The sequence below is a fragment of the Megalops cyprinoides genome, chromosome 10, assembly GCF_013368585.1.
Source record: "Megalops cyprinoides isolate fMegCyp1 chromosome 10, fMegCyp1.pri, whole genome shotgun sequence".
Taxonomy (NCBI): Eukaryota; Metazoa; Chordata; class Actinopteri; order Elopiformes; family Megalopidae; genus Megalops; species Megalops cyprinoides.
In genome coordinates, this window is record NC_050592.1 from 15,058,502 (window position 1) to 15,085,417 (window position 26,916).

Below are 26,916 nucleotides of genomic sequence, written 5' to 3' on the forward strand. Positions count from 1 at the left end.
GATGTGCGAATGCTTGGTGCAACACTGTATTTCCAACCAAACTCTTTCCATGGGTTTATTTCTCTTACAGAAATATCCCTGTTGCCTTTAAAGAACTGGTTAGGAGAGACACCTAATACATCCAAGGTCAAATGCCCAGTCTTCAATGTCAGTCTTTCCAATATATCAGAAAGTAGGTAAAATGCCACAAGCTCTCCGTATAATGTCAATTATCAAATGAACTGGGACAAAGCAAAAAAAAAAAAAAAAACAACCGTCATCCATTGACCAGCACAAATTGACCCATTACAAAATCACTGTCCACGCTTTACTAGTATCATCATACTAACATCACGTATCTAGTAGCAACACGCACATACAGAACAAGAAAAGTACCAACTAGGAAATTAAGGAATGACATGGAAATTCACACGTTTTTGAATGAAACTCAAAAGTCAGCTAGGAAGTTCCATTCTCTCCATTTTTCCCCATAATCACCGAGTTTTTAAAAAAAATACTTCTAATATATTTGGATTTATGATACTTAGAGTAAGTGGACATTGTGCTGAGTTGAAAGATGCAAATTAAAGTATGACATTTTAACGGTGTCAAAATTTTTTTAAAACCATTTCTAGACCACAATAACTAGCTACATTTTTTTAGACCACAATAACTAGCTACATGTGTTCCTGCTTTGAAGCTGGTCTGCCTGCTTGATAAAACCTTTAATTGAAACCCGCCTCACGTATTGCACAGTGAGTTAGCTAAACCTCTCACCTAGCAATTAATAATTAGCTGGCTACATGCTAACTTAATATTTCTTTCATGATATTAAATAGCAATGGAGCCATCAGCTGTCTTAATTGAATACACTTCTTCTTCTCTTGCTTTCATAAATGTAGAAAACAAGTGTCTCAGACTGGGAATGTCATCGTCTTCAGTCCTTGTTTGAATGAGAGGCTGTGACTGACCCTTGAGCTTTCACACAGTGCTTGAAGTATTATAAGACTTAAGTGTCGAATGTCATCAATGAGGCAGGCTTGACATCGACTTCAGCTCGTTTCCAAGTTGTCTGTGGAATTTTTCTGATAGAGGAACATGGCTATCTGTATTATGTTGCTTTCACCACTGAATCTACTATGGTGCTAATGGTGTGCTTGTCCATTTTCTACATGCATTTCAGTTGTGACATGCCTCATGCTCTGCATGACGCTGCAGTGTTTCTTGGGTAATTCCACGTGAAATGCAGTTCTGCAAGCAGCTTCATTCTTGTACTTTGTGGTTTGGTGGTTTTGTTTCATGACCTTCAGTTGCTGGCTTTTGACACTTTTTTGTGTCTTTTGGCACTTACTAAGCTAGGCAGGCTTTCAGTGCTATCCAGAGTCCCCCACCCTGCCCCATTTCCCTGCAGCTTCATTAGATTTGCTCAGCAGACGCTCTAGTCCAGAGCAAATTACATAGCTTACAATGTTTTCATGTTATCCATTTATACAGCTGGATGTTCCCTGAGACAGTCTGGCATAAGTACCTTGCCCAAGGGTACAACAGCAGTGGCCCATGTGGGAATTGAACTGGCAACCTTTAGGTTACAATCCCTGCTCCTTAATGCTATGCTACAGTGCTGCCCAGGGTAAACGAATCTGACTACCACTCCACTCCAAGGAATTTAGGAAGTAAATTTTGTGTCAGAATCACTTTTGGAGGGAACCTACTGATAAGAGCATCCCCTTGATGTATCCATGTGGTTCACGGGCATGGTGCTCCTCCGCATACAAAGCATGGCCCTGCCCGCTGTTGGTTGCTGTGGCATTAGATTCTTGACTCTTGGAGCCACAGGGGAACCAAAATGGATGGGGAGAAAGTCAGAGAGGGGAGACATGAAAGGACTTAAACTCAAATGCAATCCTTTTTACAACACTGGCCCCTGAATTCAGTCAAAACTACCAAATGATTTTGAGAGGAAGAGTTATTAAAAATAGTAAATATCCAGCTGTATAAATGGGTAACATTGTAAAGAACTGTAACCTATGTAAGTCGCTTTGGATAAAAGCGTCTGCTAAATGAATAAATGTAAATGTAAATGTAAAAAAGGATGGATCTGACAGAATGTAACAATGAGGAAACCCCTAGATTCAATCAAAACCACCGCACAATGAAGCAGCTTTGATCAGACTTACAGTAATCTGGAAAGATTTATTTTTTGTTTTGCTTTGTTTTTCTTTTTTTATTGAATAGCACTTTCTCTTAAAAGGACTTGCAGATTTTGATTGAATCAAGGGGTTAGTGTCATGCCATTCTAGTCAGGGTAGGAATCAGAGAAACAGCTTTAGCTCGGTGATCAATTAGTCAGCCTGGGGTAGTTCGGCAGATCAAATGGGTAACTTGCTCCATTGAGAGTTTTAGTTTGATTTGGCCATAGTGACAGCAGTCATACCCAAAAGATCACTTACACGACTGTAGAACAATTTCTAAATGTGTTTGATTGCTCACAGTCCAGTACTAACTGTATTATTAAATATTTAACCTCTTGACAAGGCAGCTACTCAGGTTGCCTCTAAAGGATAATATGTGGCAAATCACAATGTCACTTACAATAATACAGAGTTATTATTATTATTATTTTACTGAATTATTTAATTGCTTGGTATGGTAATGGAAATAGGTGTAGGTGAAGTATTCAGAATAAAAGCACAGCTATTGTAAGTCGATGCTATAGATATAGTATACTGTCTGGTCATATGATTTTTACAATATCAAAGCTTCAAGATCAAAGCTTGTAAGCTGTAAATTGTTTTCCACCTGTGCATTTTCAGTTACTTCCCACAGTCAAAATGAGCAGTTCAACCTACTGACTCCTTCAAAGCCATGTAAGGTTGTGTTGTGCGCAATTTCAAAACATAGGATGTAACAGTTATATCCACTTTATCATAGAAACTTAGAGATCATTTTTAACAGTTTATTTTAATATATGTTTTTCATTTTGACTCTTTTTAGCCATTCGTACATGCCAGGACTTTAATGTTTCCACAAGGAAAGCTCAGAAGCATGATTAAAATAATTTTTTCTGGTGGATTTTCAGATGGGTGCCTGCTTTTTGAATGCAAGTAGTTTCACATTCATTATTTTTGTGGGCATCTTCCCCTGTGAGTTTCACGGGAATACAGTCGGACTTCGGACCAGGCAAGAGATGTGAATCAGTGTGCACCGCGTGCATTGTTAACAGTTTATCTACGCGTGGTAATTTTGTGAAATGATGAGTGTCATTTTCTCTATTCCCCAGTGGAGTGTATAATGATAAGACTTTGAGATGTCAGTGAAGAGTGGTTTCATTATTCAATGTTGTTATTGTGCAGTGAGGGAATAATGTGCGAGACATAATGAAAGCACAAAGTGAGGCGCCATTAGAATCCTTTGTCTTTTCTGTCCAACGCTTCCTTCTGCAATTAAACTGCAGAGGAGTGCCTGTAGTCACCGATAGGATGATTCCCAGACATGACATTCAAACAGGTGCCCTTTTTTCTCTTGAAATGCTCCTGTGTAGATTCAGCAGGTTTTAATTAGCCTGGTCTGACATTCATGCCAAGTTGAGGTGCTTTGAACAGAAGTCTTTTTTTAATTCATGGTAACTTAGTACACATCATGAAAGAAGTGGGAAAAACAAACTGTACCTATACTGAAGCCATAGCTACCTAAAATAGTCTTGTATTGGTATGTATTTACTAGTTATTATTTATTTGGTAGTCAGACTCACCCAAACCATTACTAGTGCAGAGTAAGGGGAAGAAAGAAATTGCATGTCTATAAAATTAACAAATTACTGAAATAATTACAGTCTGACTCATAATAATCTTAGGGTAACAATATATCGAAACCAAAATGTGCTCATTTAATGCAACAATCTAAATCTGCCAGGAGCTGCCAGTGGTGGTGTTGTTTTAAAACAGGATTTTAGTTGTGGTGGCTCAAAAATTGCAGGCTAATTTTGAGTTTTCATGATGATTGAATTGATATTGTTGGACATTGTAGATAGTGGTTTCTTAATGCGTCACTCAGAATAGGCAACACACTGTAACACACTCTGTAACACAGAAGTGTATTCTGCATTCTGGTGTGCATGTTTGACGCATGTCGTTCCATTTTTTTTTTTTTTTTTTGATGACTTCAGCTATCATGCTGTCTAAGTAATACAAACTATGGTTCATCATCCATGATTTCTGTACCAGGACCACAGTCAGTGAAAATGAATAGACTCAGCTCAGAGTCATTTACTTTAAGATTTTTTTGGATCCCTGATATCAGCACTATGGTCATAGAGGTCTGCTGGAGCTGGCAGGGGTACATCCGATCTTCTCACCACATGTCCTGCTGAGAGCTTCCACTGAATACGAAATGTTGCGTTAGTGATGCAGGCACAACAGAGGGCACCTTCCATCTGTCTATGGGGTGCCTGGTTGTTGACTGAAAACTTTTAAAAATGGTGCTTCATGCTTCATTGGTGAGTGCATGTCAACACTTTTATCAAAAAGTTTGGTTGGTACATTAATGCTAATGTTCTTCAGTTTTGGTTTTTATGAGACCTGTTGTCTTACACACTTCTCTTTATCCAGTGTTGGAATTTTGGTCCTCTGAGTAAAGGGAACTAAATAAAGAAAAAGAAGTGTTAATGTTAAAGCTGAGGAATAACACTGAAAGAAGAGATGTAAGTGATGAAAAAAGAAATTATTAAATATTAATGCTGCCAAAACAATTGCAAGCACTCAGCACTTCAACAACACAAATCCAACTGGGGCTAAGTTCCGATGGGAAATAATAAGACAGGTTCTACACATAAGCCACAAGAATAAGATATTTTTATAATAAATCATAATAGCTTACAGGGTACTGTACATATGTAAATATGAAACAGGATTTGTTGACACCATGAGAAGGACAGGAAATACATGTTCTCCACAACATCCTTAAAAGCACAACACCATCTGTCTATACGCAGCAGAATTAAGCACTCCCTCTGAAGATAGACACCCATCTGGAAAACTGCCAGATAGCAACTCAGGTCTTCTTATATCAAGCTCCTGCAGTTCAAAGACCAGCAAGTAAACCATAGTTGCACTAAATGGACCACAAAACAGCTGTTCCTATGTGGTTGGACTGCAACTTCACCAAAAACCTATGGAAAACACAGTCTGAAAAACTAAAGAATTCAAAATCCTAGTCCACTTTACTCATCTTCTTGATTTAATTAGTGAAAAAAAATGAATATATCTTAGTGATAATTACATTGATCTTTTAGCAATACATTTCTAAAGGGGGTGGAGAATTAAGTCACTACAGTGATATCTTTCAGACTAATCTGACCAGTGGGATTGTGAAAACATCAGGGCTATCTCATTCTTCTAAAACTTGAAAAGAACAAACTCAATACAATTTTACAAGACATGAAATTGACAGTATGTACAGCATTTCAGATGTTACCGTGGGCACAAAAATGCTTGAGTAAGCAGTGAATGGTTGGACAGTAAACCAGGAGGGGGAGTTAAGGGGGTGGATGGGTGTTCAAGTGTGTAATTGCATTCATGAACTGTGGTTGAGAGGGGTAGTGGTGGTGAAAACCAGTGGGTGGAGGCACAGTAGGTCAGTACTACAGTAAGTCTGTGGTCAGATAGAGATTCTTTTTTTTTCTCAAAATAACACTCTATGCAGTTCACATGACTCAGGCTGATGAGTGATGGATAAGATGCAAATGTTGGACAGAATTTTGGTTTGTAATGTAATGTTAAATCTGTATTTTGCAATGCAGAAGCAGAGACATATAGTACTCTGAAGAGGCATTTTGTTCACATTTTGTGTTATGGCATTGATTTAAGTATCATTACGAACTGAATTTATTATATTATTTGAGATAATCGTTAGTGACGAACTGAGTTTAAAAGATTCTCACGATCAAATTTCTGCACCTTCTCTGCCTCATACTATTCAACATCCATTCTGTTTAACAATTTTAGTCATTTCTTAAAATCGCAGGCCCTATTCTTCCATGAATGGTTTTGCCTTTAAGTGAGGTGAAGTTGAGGGCAATGTCTGTCAGAGCTCTGCTCTTAGCACACATCGACCAATTACCCATGTGGCGCAGAGTCCATGGTAATTGCGCACTGAGACTTGGAGTTTGTGTTAATGGTGTGTCTAACAGCTTTGTTACAAGTCCATTAGGCAGTTCTAGTGCATGAACACCATGTCATATTACAGCGGTGGTAACGACCCATTTGCTGGCACTGGTCTGCTTTCATCATAGTGCCACAGAGTTGGACCTAAGCACAGTCAGGTCAGAACTATGTTATTTTCTACTGTGGATTCATAATATTAATGCTGCAAGGTTTCTTACACTTGGACACCACGCACATTGGAATTTAACAGTGGTGTCCTTGTCTCCTTGTCTCCTTTCTTTTATTACTGGTCTCTCTCTCTCTCTCTCTCTCTCTCTCTCTCTCTCTCTCCCTCCAAACACACACACAGACACACACACGTATGAATATATATATATATATATATATATATATATATATATATATATATATATATATATATATACACTGGGGTACAAAATTATTGGGACACTCACTTTTTTTTCTGAAAACCCACAATATTTTTGCTGCATATTCCATCAGACGTTGGGAAAGTCATATTTATTTATTTATGTCAATTTCAGCTTCATCTTCTGTGACCATGTACCAACCTTGTTAGGTTTATATAGGCTTCAGTATGAGTGTTCAATTAGGGGGCAGGGCAACGTTCAATCAGGCCTAATTGAAGTGATGGTCATTTTTTTCACTTGTCTGCACTCAATAAGTATGTAGGTACCTTTTAAAATTAAGTTAATGTCATTGAATTGTCAGTTTGTTTGGCAGAATTAATGTCATACATATTATCAAAACGTTGGAAATAAGGGTAGTCATCAGGCAATCGTGTGCCAACCACATAAAGAGATGTTTTGAAAATCTTAATGTTTTCACCACACCATAAATTAGGTTTGAGTGATAAAACTAATAGCTACATGGACACATCCACATTTAACCACAAAATGCTCAGGTGTCCCCATAAATTTGGACATAGGTAACACATTTAAATGTATTTTTGAAGTCCTTTTGCCATAATACTTACAAGGTATAGAATGTGGACACAGCATTCATCTTCACTTTTTTTTCTTCTTTACTTTCAGTACCCCCTCCCTCTACCCTCAGTACGGTACACTCCTCAGTGTCCCCTCTGTCCTTCAGGTTTATAAGGTTTTATTTTATAGTATCAATTCCACAGTGGCCTTCATTCTTCTTTTAAGATTATATTCATACATTTTCCCTATTTTCAGCCGATATGATTGGAAGCCATAAAAAGAAAGCATTTTCCTTAAAGATCACACTTTAAATGATTTTAGACAGAAATTGGAATATTAAAACATTTTAAACCATTATGTGGCTTGTACCACACTTGAATATTAGTCTGATGCTTCATTTTTTGTCATGAAATATCAATGGAGGTTAATCCATAACTCCAACAATACATTCCCACAACTTTTTAAAAGATAATGGAATGTTGGGGTAAATGTTTTTGTAATGTAAAATGTTGATGGAGTAACAGTCTACAATTGCGTACCATGTGCTTCTCCTGTGATGGAGATCCCATGGGTACATTATAGTGTTTGTCATCATTCTCTCATAATGAACCTGTTATTATGTAACCCCTTTGAAGCAGTCAAAAGAAATCGTTCCAAAGAAAACTTCAATGAGGCCCATTGTGTTCACTCATTTTGAGGTTTGTGCTTCAGAATGTTTTGCGTGTGAGGGATTAACAAAAATGTGTGAATTACAAAAAATCTATTGACTGTTGAACAATATGGAACAATGTTCAATATTGATTCAATCTTTCTGTGTTAGTCAAAGTTAAGGCCAAAGCATATAACAGGAGGAATAGCCAATTTCATGTTTAAAGCTGCAGGTCAAATGAATGGTTTGTGCAAAAAAATTTATCCTCTGAACTGTTGTTCTGTAAAAGACTTGGCTGAAAATAAGATTTTACACAAAAAACAGCTCACGTATTTTACATTTCGAGGTTCATTATTTCTATGTTGCCTTCACGTACCATTGAGGGTGGCCCCAACTGCCGAGGCAACAGAAAAAGACCAGCAGACATGCAGGGCACTTGATGAGTTTATGTGTTCAGTGCGTTGTGATGCCATCAAAGGCGACAGCTTAAATTAATCGCATCTGTTCCATGCGAGTGTGCTCCCCATCTGTGTGATGAAGAGTGTAAGCTGGAAGGGCAACAATCAGAGAAACAGGCCATCCATCTGCAGATGGAACTGATATTAACAGGCATTCAGAGCACCGCTGTACCTATACTGCTAATGTCAAATTGATAACCTATTGAATACATTTGAAATGACAGTGTTGGAAATACTGTATAGAAATCTCTTCATATCTGATACTGGGGATCCTCATTTAAATATTGGTCAGATCAGATTTTTTTTTATTTGACTATAGCACACTGATGAGTCCATACCAATAGGCAAGTGTACAAATATTTTTAGTGTGATATCACGGTACTTGTCAGGACCATTTACGATAGTATGTACAGTATGGCCTCCATATGGAACATAATGCAATCATGTTAACATGAATTAATGAGATGACAAAACAAAGAGGACTGATTCATTAGAAAAGTATATTTCTGTACCAACTAATCACACAATAAAAGTCAAAACAATTTCAACTTTCATTCTTATCCTGTTCTTTGTTGTCTTTTTTCAATCCCAATTTTCCTGCTGCATTACATCGTCAAAAATATGCCAAGCCCCATTCTCACCCTTGCTCTCTTGTCATATTGAGCCAATAGCCATATCTGTTCATGCAAGTTATTTTCTTCCTTTGTCAAAAATAGAATACCTCCTCAGTTACTCATCTTGCCAGTCACCGATGAAACACTGAACTCTGTGCTTGCTAATAAGTTTGAATAGCGTCTATGTTTTCTAGCCAGCTAACTAACAAAATTGGATTGGTTGATTTATGCTTCGTAGTGCTTGCTCAGTTTGTAATAGGTGGCTAACTTGACATCATTTTAATATCAATCATTAAAATTTTTTGATATGAATACGTTTTTTGTGTTTCTACTAATAGAGAGTAAATACTTACCGTATTTAACTGTTTTTTGTATGTTGAATGCATTTTGTGTGTGTGTGTGTGTGTGTGTGTGTGTGCGCGCACACAGAAGTATGTGCATATTATATATACTTAATACAGACAGAGTCAATTTTGCAATAATGTAATTTCCCAGAATCCACAGCTATCCAAAACTACCCAAGTCCCATTTCTGATTTAACATCACTTTTCATTCATCATAAACTGTGAACTTTTACAAAGCAGAGCACCCTCTTGCCTTAATGTAATGTATAACAGATATGCAACCCCCAAACCCATAATTATGACATGGATTATTGTTGTTTACTGCCATATCCTGACATAAACTGCAATGTGAGAATCCTGAATAGCAAAATCCATCCAAGTGCATTTGAAAAGAACAGATGCACTATGTAATATGACTAATGACATGCTGTAGACACTGAAACACTGGTCCCGTTTACACAAACCATAATTTTTAATTCTATTGCTATAGATACAGCCAGTATAATTGATGTTATATGGTGTCAGTGTTTCACATCTTTATTAGTGGATATTACCATCAAAGTATGAAATTGACAATGTAATTTGACACTTGTTGTGGAGCAGTGTGGAATTCTAAAATCCCTACAGGCACAGTTTCTCTGCATTTTGATTCATCCACTTCCTGTCTTACATCAGGTCCAATGGCAATTGCACTTTGCCAGTTATCAAAAGGGCAGGCAATAGATGGTCTTTGGTAGTTTGCCCCATTATTTTGCATTTTTCATCCCTATTGACAGTTCCCTTTAATCTCCAATTGCTTATTAATTGTGACTATTTTGTTCACTTCTAGTTATATCCCTCACAGACATTTGTAAATATAGCATTGCTTTTATAAGAATATTGGTTTAACAGGTTGTGGTATTTTTTTCCAAATGTGGACCGCTTCTAGTATTTTTGTGGTTTGTGTGTTTTTACATGTGCATGTGTATGTGTATACATTAAATCCTTTATACCAGCCTCACGATTTGATGATTTACCATGGAACTTACACCACAGTATTCTGAATTTGACTCTAACATGTTAAGTACAGCATGTCAATAGTGGTATACTTTAGATGGTATGAACCATTTTAAGAAAGCCTTGTGCATAACTGATGGATGTGGAAGCCACTGTGTAACTTCTAACACTAGCCCAGACCTCTAGCTACCTGGTGTTGTGTTGCTGATAGCTGCATACCATCCTTTTGTGCATATTTGTTTTGTGGCTGGTCAAGAGCAGAGCATTATTGACCAAAATAGGATGGTGGGAGTGTGCCCAAAAGTGACAAAGCTCTCACAATGACTGGACAGAAGGAATTATGTAGCAAGGGTGCATACATTATAGGGCTGATTCAAGACTTTAAGAAGACTTGACTACAGCACAGTTTGCTAATATATACTGCAGAAACAGTGCTTGACATTCAGTTTCCTTCAAAAGTCAACACTGAGTCTATAAAAACCTCCAAAACATCTCTTTGTGAAATGTCAAGCTACTTTGACCTGCTGCCCCTTAGAAGTAATTAAGTAATTTTCCCATGAGTATTATTCCTATTCAGTAAAAATCGCTCTTACTGAAAGCCTTTTCGGAGAAAATTGCAACAGGCACTTCAAAACCAGCAAAACGCAGCATGGTAGATTTTGAAAGGTCACACAGAATCTTTCAGTGTATTGCCGGTAGAGATAGTGAACATTGCTTCCTATATAAATGTAAAAAAATATAGCCATCCATCACACACAATCAGTTGAAAATATTCTCAGTCATTGCCATGAGCAGTGCCCTTGTTAAGTGCTATAACATTGCACTGACGTGTCTGCCAAGGTACAGCTGTCTGTAGACCCTTTTGATTGGTGGCAAAGCCTTATTTTCTAAGTATTGATCCTGGGGGCAACCTACAAAATGCAAAGACTCACCAAGACAGATTTGCTGTCATGTTTTACAGTAGGAATCAGGCAATCAATGTCACATTTGTCCATTGACTGCTATATGAATCTGAGTTCCCTCGTCTGTGTTAAACTGGAAAAACTGGGGGATTCATCAATCATCAATTTGACGAATGCTGTACTGTTAACAGCCCAGTTTTACTCACAACTGAAATAAACAGCTGCTGAATTCATATCAATATGCTGGTATAAATGCTTTGCTTTTGACAGATAGGGAAGCACTAATAGAGGAGACAGCTTGCACAATAACTAGTGCCCACCATTTGTTTTATATTTGGCCTTTTTATTCCCTAAATGTACCCTGACCTACAGTTTTTCTGAATTTTTCATGAGGATTGATTATTGTGTTCCCCTCAGAGTTACATACTCAAGTGATTTATTAGTATTTTGCAAACAATGGCAGACCTGAAATATAATTCTGTCAAAGAATCTGGGGAAAAAAAAAAAACTTTCAGAGATGAGTCTCTTTATGAAGTGAATGTAAATGTATGTGAGCAGGGCTTGATTATTTCACAATGGTTATGTGGTATTATATGAATTTGGAATCTGTTCAAATTTGATGTTTTCTGTTGTTTGTTTATAGGTCACAAGTGCTAATGCATCGATTCCAGGGAAGTCAGGTCTCCTGAAATCAGGAAGCCCCAAGTCTACATTAAAACACACATGGACAGGGAGCAGTAAGGACTTGTCCATTAGTCGCTTACTCTCACAGACTCTGCACGGCAAGGAGAATGCCACTGCGCTCGACCTGCGGTACAACACGCCAGAGCCGTATTCCGAGCAGGACCTCTGGGATTGGCTGAGAAACTCCACAGACCTCCAAGAGTCCCGCCCCCGAGCCAAGAGACGACCCATTGTCAAAACAGGAAAATTTAAGAAAATGTTTGGCTGGGGGGACTTCCACTCCAATATCAAGACAGTGAAGCTGAACTTGCTGATCACGGGAAAGATTGTCGACCACGGAAATGGGACCTTCAGTGTCTACTTCCGCCACAACTCCACCGGCCAGGGGAACGTCTCTGTCAGCCTGGTGCCGCCGACCAAGATTGTCGAATTTGACCTGTCGCAGCAGTCCGTTATCGATGCCAAAGATTCCAAGTCATTCAACTGCCGCATTGAGTACGAGAAGGTCGACAAGGCGACCAAGAACACGCTCTGCAACTTCGACCCGTCGAAGACCTGCTACCAGGAGCAGACGCAAAGCCACGTTTCATGGCTCTGCTCGAAGCCCTTCAAAGTCATCTGCATTTACATTGCCTTCTACAGCACTGACTACAAACTGGTGCAGAAAGTGTGTCCAGATTACAACTACCACAGTGACACTCCCTACTTCCCGTCTGGCTGATGCTTTGAGGTGTATGTGAAGCAAATGCACAGAAGGAGGGCAATGGACCCCTAAATACATCAGCTATTTGTACTGTCCTGAATGTGCTCACTATAAAATGATGATGCTGTCTACATTAACCGTAAACTGGTTATTTGCCCCAGTAAATATAATAAATCTGAATTATGAAAAGCATACACAAAAATAAGTCAAGAGGAAAAGGATAAAAGAAGGAGAACATCTAAATGACTGTAATGTGTCATTTATGTGGAATTCAGGCAGGTAATGTTCTGGTTTCTTACTGAATAATGTGGTGTACATACAGTAATAGAATCTGGAACCCTATGTCAACAAATTGTTCTTCTGTTCTTTACTCTTAATTTGTTTCATCACATTTTTACCACAATGAGTTGTTGGAATCCCTATTAGGATACTTTTTTGCTTTAAATTTAGTGATACAGCAGTATGATATTCAGTTTGACATAGGTCTGAATTTTCATTTGTGTCCATTTCATCTAGCCACTGAATGACCGTGCTTGATATTGCCTTTGAGTACACTCAAAGATATTTTCCCCAAATCATCTTCACTGAAATGCTGTTATCAGCACCTTTTTAATTCCCCTGTCTTCAAAAGCAGTGGGATTGCACTGTTCGTCTCCCTCCCCCTCATACGCCCCCAAACCTGCGATCAGATGCGATAGAGCTAAATGAGACAGTTTGTGTTCCAAAGATAAGGTGACACATTCAAGGCAATGTAAGTGGCACTCCTTCCTGCCAGGGAAGTCCCCGCAGTGAGCAAACCTTTCTCGATTGGCATGTTTTATGAAGGCATTTTAAATGTGCAGGAACTGCTATTCTCAGGCCTTCAGTTGTTTTTTTTTTTTTTTGTAAAGTTCGGCTTTGACGTATTAGATGAAGGAGAATCTTGGTTTCAATGGCAAGTTATTTATTTATTTTTCCCTGACATGATAATATATGGAAGGTTTACTGACCGCCACTACTAAAAAATGTAACAAATTCTATATCCTAGAGCATAATTTATATTAATGGTTTGTATTGTACATAGTTTACCCTGTCTTTGAGCTGCTTCTGTTTATGCCCCAGTGTCTGTCTGATTCTCCCCACCCTCTCTCTCTCTCTCTCTCTCTCTCTCCCTCTCTATGTCTCACACACACATTCCATTTCTGCTCATTCTTGGTTAACACAAAGGAAACAATTATTTCATTCTATCAATGTAGCTGTGAACTCTATGAAAATTAAATTATGTACAAAAGCAGTAAAACTGTCTATATATAAAAAATAATTGTCAACTGTAACGATACATTTTTTCCTGGAGAAAGAAGGGAAGATCAAAATGTATATATAAATAAAATTCTGAATTTTTTTCAGTCAAATCATGAGTATATGAGTTATTTCAATAACACCTCTTGTTTTGTCACTTTCTGTACTGAACTAAAATATATACTGTATATGCACAAACTCAAATTCCACAAAGGCATTGAGCCAATATCGCTCATTCCAACAATGTAAAAAATATTTTGAAAGCAGTTTAATATGGTGAAAAATGATAATTGTTTGATCTAAGTGTATTCTTATATCGACCAGAGGATAGTATGAAGATATCTTGTAAGTATATTTGCAGACATGGGCAATTAAGTCTAAAGGGAAATCATTCTAACAAAAAAGCACAGTGTTGGATTGTAGCAAGCATTACATTTTATTTCTAATCTCACTCCCTTCACAGAGTCAGCAAGTTATGAGCAGCATGTAACACTTGCAAACAAATCCACCCTTGATACCAGACTTACTGTTCAATACAACACATTTAATGCAGTATACAATCAATGCACAGACACATTAAAATCCTAATGTCTAAACAATAAGGAGCAGTCATCTCTTCATCCATTCTCTATGAAGTGTAGCAAACCTAAAGCACATAGGGACAAATCTAATAAAAGTTTGTGGGGGGCTAATACCCACAAAATCATCTTCGCGGGCAGTTAAGCACCAGAACACATTTACTGGACAAGTGCACAGGCACCAGTACATAGTGAATGTGGAAAAAGCAGGATGATGTAAGAGGGGTTATTGTGTGTGTATTGTAACACCTAGGGAGAATCAGGGATAAACTTTGGATTAGGCATCGAAGCATAGCTAACCAACATATTCTCACTTCCAATACTTGGGAAGTACTGCATGAGTTAAAACACTGGTTTCATACCATTTTCTGTGCTCCCTAAGCGTACTTTGTGCAATAGACTCCACTCATGTTCCACTGTTATCCCATCACTTCATGCGCATGTATGCAAAACAAAAGCAGATTTATTTTGTGAATATGTGGATTGTATGTAATTTCAAAAGTGAAATGAAATGTGGTGAAGTACATAGGATCAACCTATGCTTCTTTCACCGTCATTTTTTATCTATGAAGATGACCATGCTGACTATGGAGATGACTAATCATCTGAAGGAATCCTATGTACAATGAGTTATATGATTTTGCTTGAAAACAGTGCATTTTTACTACTTTCAGTGCAAACCTTATGAACATTGCCCATACTTATGTTGTTTATTTTGTTACACCTCCAGATCCTGACACCTGTTAAAAATGACCCTGACTGGAAAACAAGCTATTATGTCAATTCATAGTTCGTTGCTTTCATCGTTTATGTAATCACTTTTAAGCAATACTCTCAATAAACTGAGTGGGTGCATGTCTGCAGATTTTCACAAAATGTACCATAATGCACAGCTTCTAATGGCTTGGTGAATAAATTGCAGGTCTACAAAAGGATCAATTAAATGGGAATTATGTCAATTCTTCCAATAATTTTAATAAGAATGGCAGAATAACAGTTTTAGTATCACTCTTCCTGTTTTACATTCTATGAATATTTCAGAACTGCTCACAACATCTGGTTGAAGAAGCACAGGGAATGCCAGTTGTATAATAATATTTTCTGTGCATGAGAGTGGAAGACCATGCATTTTAACAATAACATTAATATAATTTCAGGGGAGGAGAACTACACTGATTTGAAATTACATGACGGGAAATTACATAACAATTTCACATGGCTGGTCAGCCACTGGATACTTTGCAGCAAATGTGTTCAGGTATGCAGGGAAAAACAGACAAATTAGCATTCATTGCCATCTTTATTAATGAAATACATATTTGTGTGTGTGTGTGTGTGTGTGTGTGTGTGTGTGTGTGTATGTGCTCACTCTCACACACATATACATAAAAACATTGCATATGTTTGTTTTCCTTTTTCCCTCTCCAATCTGGCCAGAATAGAAATACTGCCATTTTTGAATAGGACTTTGCGTAAGGACTTTTGCCTTACTTTTCGCCTTACTTTTGAGTGAGGCATTTTTCATGTGCCATTCTGTAGCATCCCATTGATGACCACCAAATAAAGTTGCAAAAATTCTTGCCATCTGACCTTATGACCATGAAGCACACTGAACAAGGGGGCAACTCTTTGTAACAATGCAGTGCGGATCTATATGGTATGTGAATCAGCTAATTAAGAGGGTTCAGTGTATAGGATGAACAATCCACATTATTCAAAGAAAAATACAGCATATAGAATCTCCAACACATTAATCCCTTAAAAAAAATAAAACCCAAGCACCCTCAGAACACAGTGGCCTACAACAATCCATCTTGTTTTCTTGTTTAATCCCAGATGGCAGTGTGGATCAGTTGTTAAGGAGCTGAGCTTCCAACCAAAGGTGTGGTGCCCTTGAACAAGGTTGTTACATTGAATTGCCATAGCATATATACAGCAAGGAGAATGAGTACTGTCTAGTATGTAAGTAAAATAAAAAAAACAAAGCAAATAATGCAATATAAAATTATAATGAACTTGTAGACAGAAGTTATTTCATATTTTTAATAAATCAGTGTTGTATTATACTGTTATGAATTTATTGTTGTATTATAGTTTTTTTCTATTCAACTTATTATTTATTTGTGTTTTATTATCACTATTGTACTGTACAAGTTGCAAGTTATGAATGGATTAGTTTTTTTCCTAAAGTAAAATAAACTGCATTCATAAGATCACAAGACTTTTAACGAAGAGAAAATTAGACAGACTTATTCCCAAATAACACACAAACACAATTTTATATATTTGAAGTTCTATACTAACAAATAATAAATTTTGTTCATTTAAATAATCAACATCAACTAATTAAGTTGGAACATTGGAAACAGTTTATACAGCTGATATCATTACGAACCATTCCAAATGCGTCTGTCCACTCTTCACTCTTTACTCTTCTCTGAGATGGCCATATGTCTTGTCTGTCCAACTGTGTTACATTATTGCTCTAATACTTCTGGGCATTAAAAATAAGTCACATTTCATGACCTTAATAGTTTCCTTGTTAGGAATAAAATAAAATATCAGTTAACTTATTATTCAAGGCCCTTGTATGTGAAGGGGTACCCATTAAGTGCTGCTGTATTTTTTGGTGTCCTTTTAGTGTCCTATCTCTGAAGAAAAATCTTGGTGCAATTAATTCACAAGTTCAATGGCATTAGGTTATAACTTCAGAAAAAAACTATAACATGGATCTGCTTTTCAAAATTAAAATGTCTCTTGCTGTGTAGTGTCACGCCTAAGCACCATTGAACATGATTTACAGAAACAGACAGTAGTTTTCAGGTCTCAAAAAATAATTTTTTTTCTCTCTATCAAGAGACTTGGAAGATTCCTATTATGAAGACTTAATCTCCCAAAGCTGTATCATAACTCTTTTTATCTAGACTGATATTTCCATGGGGAAGGTGGTGAATACGGTTTTGTTTTCATTAACCACAAATGATCCACAGGGGTCATTCAGCTGAAATATTTCTTATTACACAACCTTAGTGATACATGTTTTTGAATGCTCAAGACTAATTATGAAAAATCAGCATATTTCAAGCATGCATGTTTTCAGGCAGTTCTTTGGATAACTGGATGTTTTCATTCACAGACTTTTACACATTTAACACCCAACACATTTTAAGGAGCAACCAACCTCAGGGATATTTTTCCATTGACCATTTATAAACATAGATGACCACAAGGGAATATTGGTTTTTGGAAGAGCTATTAACACCTCTATATTTGCATTTTAATACAGTTCACTTGCACCACTAATGCAATTTTACTTCTCAGCTTAGAGACCGCCTTGTTCCTGAGGCAATTTCTGGTTTTAATGATTTCAGGTGCTATGAAAAATTTGTTTGCATTAATCACCCATGAATTTTAGTGACTACTTGCACCACTTTGCTCAACATTACTATCATGTCTATGTCTCTGTCTACCCTTTTTTTTAATGTGTGTGTGTGTGTGTGTGTGTGTGTGTGCATGTGTGTGTATAACAGTATTGTGAGTCCCATTTTCCTTTTAATAAGTAATAACTGCAGAACAGAGGAGATGATTTCTCATTCTAGTAGTAGTGTCAAATCAATTATAACTGAATAATACTGCAACTGTTTTGACATTACATATGATGTTACACATCTCCGAGGAAAATGGTTCAGGAAAATTTGTGAGGCTAATTTACATATTAAACTCAACCCCCATAAGCAATTCCCATGAGCAATTCCCTTGAGATGGGTGAAGCAGAAGAAAATAGAAATATAGGTAATTACCTTTTTTTCTCACACAACATGAATTGAATTCATGAATTCTGTGTATAGGAACATCACAGATGAGAAGCTCATCACTGCTGACAGATACAAATAATTAACTGTTGATTTTAACCATTTCATAAACAGTTGTTGGTGCTCTTTGCCCTGCTCTGCAAGTGAAAGTGTATGAACTGAAATACAGAATGAATTGCATCATGGCATTCATTTTTTTGTAATTCCAGGCTTGGAGCACATTTGGAAGCCTCTGCTTATTCAGGACATCATTATGACACTAGTGTCTGACTGGGTGAACACATGGCCTCGCACTGGTGTCAGCACCACAGTTTGAGGTTCTGACAGACCCTCCGCTGCGTGCCACAGATTTATTAGAGTGAAGGTCAGGCCAACATCTCTAACATCTGCTCATACCATGCCAGAGAAGAAAGGCAAACATAGGCAGACACAATTTGGAAACCCAGAACTGTACGTGTTGCAGCAAAACACCTTTGCTTTTGATCCACAGGATCCATCCTAATAAAACTGGTAACATTTTGGAGTCTTCTGGTAGAATGTTAATGGTGTGCAAACCGCTCATTCAGATAGTTCTCTCAGTATATGAAATTCAGAAAAAATAGGCACTCATTGTTATTAGGCAGTACTTTACACAGGCTAATTCTATGTTTACTCTGCTACAGTGAAATTAATGTACAATATCAGTTTGTGAGTCACAGCTTATCCAGACAGGTGGCATTGCACCTTACATCTCATCATATGCAATTAAATGTGACCTCCACCCTACACATAACTTCAAAACAAAGGCATTTAGCAGTTTCAGCTAACAAAGGTAAGAAGGCATGTGTCCTCTGTTGTCAGTGGAATGAATATTTTTAACTATTTAAGGATTTAACTCCATATTATTATTAAGTCTCAACCTTTGTATAGTTACACAAGAGTATTTTGAGTGACTGATTATTTCCCTAATGACCTTTTCATTTATTTATGAGCAGAAAAATTAGCACTTTTTAGACTGTTAATGGGGGAGTTTACAGGTCTTACAACCAAACTATTAGACTGACCTCATCCCTCAGAAAATATATATTTATGGTCAGTTGTATGAGAGGAGTAGAGGAAAACACTGAAGTGAAACAAAAATTGCCCATAGAATTATCATATTTATGGATTACAGGATTACTGCTGAGCATAAAGTTAAATCTTACAGCATCACAAGTTTTTTTTTTGTGGAAATCATGATTACAAAAATTCAAGGGTTATGTGTGGAAGAGCAGTAATGGCAATGAGTAAAACAATAAATTACCAAATAATTTCTGGCACCTATTGATATTGGATCAGAAGTGCCACAAAAGCCCTTGAAGTCCCTGTTTTCTGGCACTGTTTGACGCTGGCGTGAAAGTAGGAGATTGCGAGAGTCGCTCCCTGTGGGATCCATGACAGTGTTTGCAGAATGGCTCTCTGGAGACTCAGCGTGAATGGATAACCTTTCTGAGAAGTCTGCATTACCATATTGTCAGGCAGCTTTATATTCTCTGTTTAACTGACAAGCCATTGCTGTGCTCAACAATCAAGATTTAATAGAGACTCTTTAGGGCATTTAGGAAAGGTGATGAAAAGAATTAAACGTTTGTGGCAACTGATGGTGGAAGGAAAAAAGCAGAACATTCTTCAACATGTGAGGTTGGTCCAGCTGGTAATACTTTTTCACAAAGCAAATCATGACTGAGATTAATTAATACAATTTATGGCAAATTATAGTGTACATAAAAATTAAATACCTGAGAAATGAGTGTGAATGCTTTTACTATCCCCATTATTTATCTATTATTCTATGAATTTTATATTTCAGTACAAACCCACTATGCTAGCCTTTTGAAAAAGTAAGGAAATTCATTTTAGACAGTTTATTAGTGGATCGTCTTATTTTATCTGATATTGCCTTCATGTACATTTTAGTAAGGGTTAAAGCAGAGGCATGCTTTGATATTTTTGCATTTAACACAGACTGCTGTAGAAACTCATTTAAATGCCAAATTAAGTCAGAAAGACAGCTAAAGGTTAATGTTACATTTTAATAAGATTTTCCCAGCAGAGTCAATATATACCCAGGGCACAATAGGAAAGTACTTGAATTTCTTAAAGGTGTTTGCAATTGTTATCAAAACGTAAATAACAAAAGCGTAATATTTTACTTCTGGTTTTGTCGAACACACTAATGCCTGTGGTCTCCTGCTGATAAATGATTTAGAAAATATAAGACGTTTTAATGTTACTCAGATTAAGTTAAAAAAGGAGTACTCTCTCTCTCTCTCTCTCTCTCTCTCTCACACACACACACACACACACACACACAATTTTTGTTAATTGTTCATGTTGTGTGTGTTGAGAGTATCATATTTTCTTAAAATATATGGGGGAAGGACTTCCTTAACAGGCCATGCTATTTCAAGAAGTAATGGCTACCACAGACACTCCTGTTTATTTTTCAGTACAATCATATGCACTTAATGCAAAATGCCTTACAAATGTTGAATTGTATCGCAGAGTGAATTATCTTGATCCCTAACTGCATCCAGTACAACACATATTGATTGAAACAAACTGCATTTAACCGCATCATTTCTCTTGTGTTTATGACATTTAATTTCACATTGATCTGGATTAATGCAATGATTGTACAAAATGATTTGAGACATGGATCTCCTGTGGGGCATCAATTTGACCCTAAGATGCAAACATTTCTGATTCAACAGCCTCATCAATATTTAATATCCGAGTGAGCCATAGATCTGGATTGATTCGCATTCATTGTATTTTTCCTGATGTCTCTGAATTGCTTTTGCATTAACCTCTTGTTATCTACAGATAAATACTCCCCTTGCTTCACAGCTTTGAATGTGTATTTCATGTATCAACATCTAGTGGGAAGTATAACTGGATGACAATGTCATTTTTCAGTTTTAAATAAATAAATAAATACTGTGCTATGGAATCTAAACACACAACAAATGGCTAAATGAAAAACATTTACCCATGAGATCCCTGGAAGACCTGTGTGAGATGTGTATGAACACAGCCTTGGTTGAGGATGGACCAGCTGTTTATGAGGAAAATCTATGAAATAGATAAATAAAGTCCATGAATGTAGATCTCAGTTATTTCCAAGAGGAACAAAGGGACCCTTATAGTTGTATGGCAGTAACTGTAGTGAGTGATTACATGCTGTATTCAAGGGAAAATTGAATCTCAGTGAAAGAGTAACACTATAGTTATCAGCTTGTTATATGACATAAAATGAAGTATGCTTTTTGGAAAAATAAAGAACACCCAATTGGAAAGAACTGGAGAAACTGGACTGTATAGCAAGTGTTACCAGCTGGTCACATTTTATAATGAGGAGGCATTGTGGTGTTATGAAATAAACAAAATCTCCAATCTTTTTGGTGACATACTCAAAAATTGGCATATGAATGCATATTTCAGTTACAGCTATCATCATTATAGAATCTGTAGTGTAGCATGGGTATTGGCCCTGTTGGTGTTCAGAGATGCTTCAAAACACAGTTATACTAGGATTGATGTAGCCACTGGCGATGCTGTTTTCATTGGCTAGGGATCAATCAAAATAGCAGACCATATTAAAAGGATTATAGATTAGCAATTAGATGTCTTTCGACTGGAGGAAGAAACCGCTTTACAAGATTTGCTAGAGGTTAGGCAAGATTGCTGGTCGATTTTCCAGTGTATAATCCAGTTCTGAGTAAGAGAAGTGAAATGCAGTCTACTATGAAAAAAAACCTCAGATGATAAAACTTATTTGGTGTGTTCTGGTCAGAGCATGAGGTCAATATGGCATCATTACACTGTTGGAATGATATGTTTCAATTGTTTGATATTTCCACTGTTTTGTGTACCACATGAATCACTCATTATAAAACAAAGAGCTGTAGGAACCAAATAAATGATATCCAGGTTGATTCAAAATGTTCTTTAACAAAGAGTAATAATAAGATTAATCTTATCTGATCAGGGTATTGCGGGAAGTTGAATCCCCCAGGGATCAGTGATGTATAACATAGTAGTAGTAACAATGTAGTTATAACATACATTAAATGACCTTGCTAAAGACATTAGTAGTTAAATAAATTAATTTCTTAATAATACAAAAGTGCAAAGCTGACAAGCAAAGCTGAGAAGCTACTAAAATAATGCAGGCAGATTTGAATAATTTCATAAAATGGACAAATACTTTGCGAATGATACATCACTAAATGCAAAGTTCAGCACATTGGCATTAAAAATATAAGACATTAATCATTTATGGGGTACAAAGTTAGAGTATATACAGAATGAAAAAGACAAAGGTTTTGTTATAGATCCAGCACTGCCAGGCATTAGTCATTGAGCTGAAAAATCTGAAAACGGCTCACGAATACTACCTAAGGTATAGAAGATATGTTAAAAGTGTGATGGTAAATTGCACAGTGGTAAAATGTACACCATGCAATGCCTTGTTTATAAATTCTTGTATGTTATAAATGTCTAATACTGTATTCAGTTTTGGGAATGACATTATAAAAAGAAGCCCTAGAAAAGGTACAGAGATGAGCAAAAAGTCTTGTCCCTGGTCTTAAATGAAAGACGTAGGAAAGGAGATGTAAAGTCTCTTTAGTTGCAGTAAAATGAGGCTTGTGGGATTTAAATACCTGAGATAGCCAAAATGATTAATAAAGTGGACCATGGAAGTTGTTTCAATATACATTCTGTCAACAGAACAAAGGGGTCATACATTCAAATGAACTAAAACTTGATTCATGACTGACGTTAGGAAACATTTCTCCACATAAAGTGATAGAATGGAACATGGAATAGATTCACGAGAATCTGTAGTAGAATCAGAGGTCCTAGGATTTTGCAAGACAAAACTGGCCACAGGGATGGTTTCACTCACTAGCTCTACTGTAATTTTAACTTTCATTCATCTTAAATGTAATTTTAATTTGCATACTTTTTGGTTGTCTTATCTGGTCAAATCTAACACTTGTTTATTATTGCTGTCACTGTGCTTATGTTTAACAAGTGTTTGACACTCTGCTTGTGTCTACAACACATAATATGCACCCAAAAATGTATCCAACTTTTTTATTGATATAGCCAAAATGGGTTGAATGCCTGTTCCTATTTATAAAATGTTCGCATGGTCTTAAGAAAAAAAAATAAAAAATAAAAAACAGAAAAAAGCAAGAAAGAACTCTGCACAGGGCACTATAGGAGAAAGGTTACCACACCTGACAAATGTTACAGAAGTACATTGGCATGTAAACTGGTATATGTATTAAATGCAAATCCTTCACAAGATTTACATCTTGACTTTTAATGTTAGATTGTGACAAAAAAGAAGTGATATGTTTGAAATTATACTCTAAAATGATTCCAACTGGAAATGACTGTGCAAATAGTGGAATGCAGGTAATTCCATTGCTTCAGAAAGGCATTTTGTTCTTTTGACTTTCCTGCATGTGTTTAGCTGTGTTTTATACCATAAGTCTCGTAAACAACTTCTCTAATTTGATAGAGCAAGGCGAGAACTGGACTGTGTCCAATGTATATTGATTTGGTAGGGGGCCACCATGCCACCCATTCGTTATTAGGTGTAAATGCATTGCTGGGGAATGTCTACAAACAAATGGAGTTTATTATTGATTGTGACAGGTCCATTGGATTTGATGGACAGGAACTAATTTTTCCATCATAAGGAAATAGAAGAAAAACAATGGGGCAGCCTAAAATGCTTATTACTGCCAGGTGTGTTGCGTACCCTTTAAATGCATATGTCTGTAGATAATTGCAATATATTTTGTAGATGGAATGAGTTGTGAAGTTTTCTGCATCCAGGAGTCAAGCAACCTCACCTGGCAGTGGTATCCATTCCTTTCTTTTTCATCTAATAAAGTTGTTTACTAATCCATTCCCTGTTTCATCTAAAAACTATTTACTGATTTTACAGTTTAAGGAAATATGGGAAAATAAAATCATCATGACATTACCTATAACATATGAGTGAAAATAAATATTTGAGTACTGAGTTGGCAAATTCCTGTGTGTATGGTTCCGTTTTTCATATCACAGCACATTGACCATAGTGGTTGTATTTATGTGTACGCAACTTTCAAATAACTCAATGATCATAATATTCCAAGTGAAATGAGATATATATGTATACACACAATCCTGTTATTTACTGACATTTGACTGAAGATCATGTAAGACATATTTCTAGTACATTGCAAAATAAAATGTTTTTACACCTTGAAATAACTGAAATATCAACCAGACATGAATTGGAGTACTTTTTGAAGTTACTGAGAGAAATTCCTGGTGATGCAAAAGTATAGACAGACTTTGGACTGCTATTGCATAGCCAACTTCCATTGTTCCAAGTTACAAGCCTCCTGTATATGGCAAAACAAATGGGAAGTCTTATGCAGAAAAATTACTTAGCCATTCAGTGGAGAATGTGATGCTGCAGATGCTATTATCCAGAGCAACTTCCAAAACAAAAGAACAGAAGGGTATCCATTGAAGTTGAATGAGCAACAGTGTCAGACCAGGGCAACAACACTTCTAAACCAGTGAGTGTGAGCATAACACTACTAAGGGAAACCGAGTATACAACCATACATCCCAGTGACTAGATCACAGAGTCCAGGGGTGGGGACTGAGCTGGAATCGAGATGCAATCTGAAGAGGTGGGTCTTCAGTCTGTGTCAATTCAATTCAATTCAATTCATTTTTATTTGTATAGCGCTTTTTACAACACAAGTCGTCACAAAGCAGCTTTACATTGTGTCAGAAGATGACCAGTGATTCCACTGTCCTGACACCTGCGGACAGTTCATTCCTGCACTGAGGGACCAATACAGACAGGGATTGTGTCTGAGAGGAGAGACCTGATTGGGATAGAGCAGTCAGTTGCTCCATGGTTGTAAAGCATAGGTTGTACATACAGTTGGACACATTGAAAGTGACGAGCTTCCTTGTTGCTTTGGGTCGTATGGGTTAAGGGAGAGGAGGAGTTAAAAACATTATGAATCTTTTAAACTGATGATTTATATACTTTCATAAGCTCCATACTCAGTTGGGTACAGAAAGTTTCAGATGGGACAGCACCCTCTGTGTGCTCTGGGTAGGGCTGGATCTCTGGGACTAAATGAGACTGGTCCTTCTGTGAGAGCTGGAGCAGGACATGATTGAATCCCTTGCTCTCTGCCTCTTTTTGAACAGGCAGTCTGGTTCTTGGTGGTTGCTTGTGGTTCACCTACAGTATGTTATTGTCAAAGGCAATGCTCTGGGACTGCCTTAGCTCAGAGGTCCTTGAGCTAAAGCTAAAATTCCTTAAGTCTCTCCAGTTTCTGTTGAGCCCCCCAAAGAGACTATATACTGGAACATTACAGCTACTGAAATGAGACTGGCCATGTGGTCACTGTAAGAGAAAGAGATACAGTTTCTTCTACATTGTGAACATGCCACAGCATGAGAGTCATAATTTTAATCAAATTAGTGAAAATGAAACAATGGAAATATAACTAGTAGAATGAAAAACAGCCAGAAATATCACAGCCTGTCCTGGAAGAAAACTGAATGACAACTTGGTCAGCTTACTCATACATCATTGTCTTAATTGTACTTCATTGTCTGAAAATGTGTGTAGCTGTTCTGTAAATATTTTAATAATTTTTCATAAATATTTATGTCCCTCTTAATTTATTAAGGAGAGGGATTTTTAATTAAGCACAAGTAATAGTTGCTTTTAAAGCTGTTTCTTGTCATTGTGTGCTTTAAAACCCTTTGATAACACAATTCCGTTAATGTCATGCCAGTACGGCTAATTGGAATTGAACTGAATTGAACTGACTTGAATTGAATTGAACTGAATGGAAAGACAAGACAAAGGTCTTTACAGCTGATTGCGCAACAGAAGGGAGATAGAGAGGGAGAGAGGCAATGAAAAGTGTGCAGTGCCTTCACACAGCTGTGATTCTACTTCGCGCTGTGCAACACTACCGTGGAGTGTACAACCAGCTCTACATTCTGCCTGAGTCTGGCTATCAGTACTTCATGGACGGTTGATGTAGCAGTGAATGGAGGAACATAAAGGCTTATAAGGGCTTTTTTTTTACAACACAAAGAGCGGCCTCTACAATATCCACTCTCCTCTTTATGGCAGCAAAAAGGATTACACAAAACACCCCATACAAAACTCTACTTGCAGAATTCTGCAGAGACATTTTTAAATTACAAGATAAACACATAAATGAAAATTCCATGTAGACACCCTAACAACTTGGAATACCAAGAGTGGAATTCAGAAAAGAGTCCCATCACCCAGCCAGTCCTGAAACTCATTGAGCAGAGCAACACCACATTCATTCAGCTTCAGGACAACACTGTGAGAACATTTCCACTAAGAGTCAACCAAATGGAAAACATCTCAAACTCTTATCTGGACCATTGGGATACACCCACACCAAATATCATTTCAGTCATCAGAGCATGGATATTGAAAAAGGGATAGCTCAAACAAACCCTGCAGGGATGACAGACTCTGTAATCACCGTTAGACAATTGAGACTGGGATAGCAAGTTACTTTCTGATACACTGTAAGCAACACTCCCTAACAAAGGAAATACTCTTTAAATGGATATCCATCATCCTCCCTACATCCCAAACATTACAGTTGCAGAAACAATGATAGTCTGTGAGAGGTGTTTACTCTATTGCCCCGATAGTGGACTATTGTTTCTGTTAACGTACCTATTGTTAATGACACAGTT

General features: G+C 37.0%; 1 protein-coding gene across 1 annotated transcript in view; it reads left to right on the forward strand.

The window, feature by feature from the left end:
- LOC118784919 (neurexophilin-1) overlaps positions 1-12,702 on the forward strand; it is a 33,992-nt gene extending 21,290 nt beyond the window's left edge. Inside the window, exon 2 of the mRNA XM_036539399.1 lies at positions 11,691-12,702. Within this exon, the coding sequence (XP_036395292.1) occupies positions 11,691-12,452 (762 nt within the window). The 3' untranslated portion in view covers positions 12,453-12,702. The remainder of the gene's footprint in view (positions 1-11,690) is intronic.
- Positions 12,703-26,916: the final 14,214 nt, after the last annotated feature.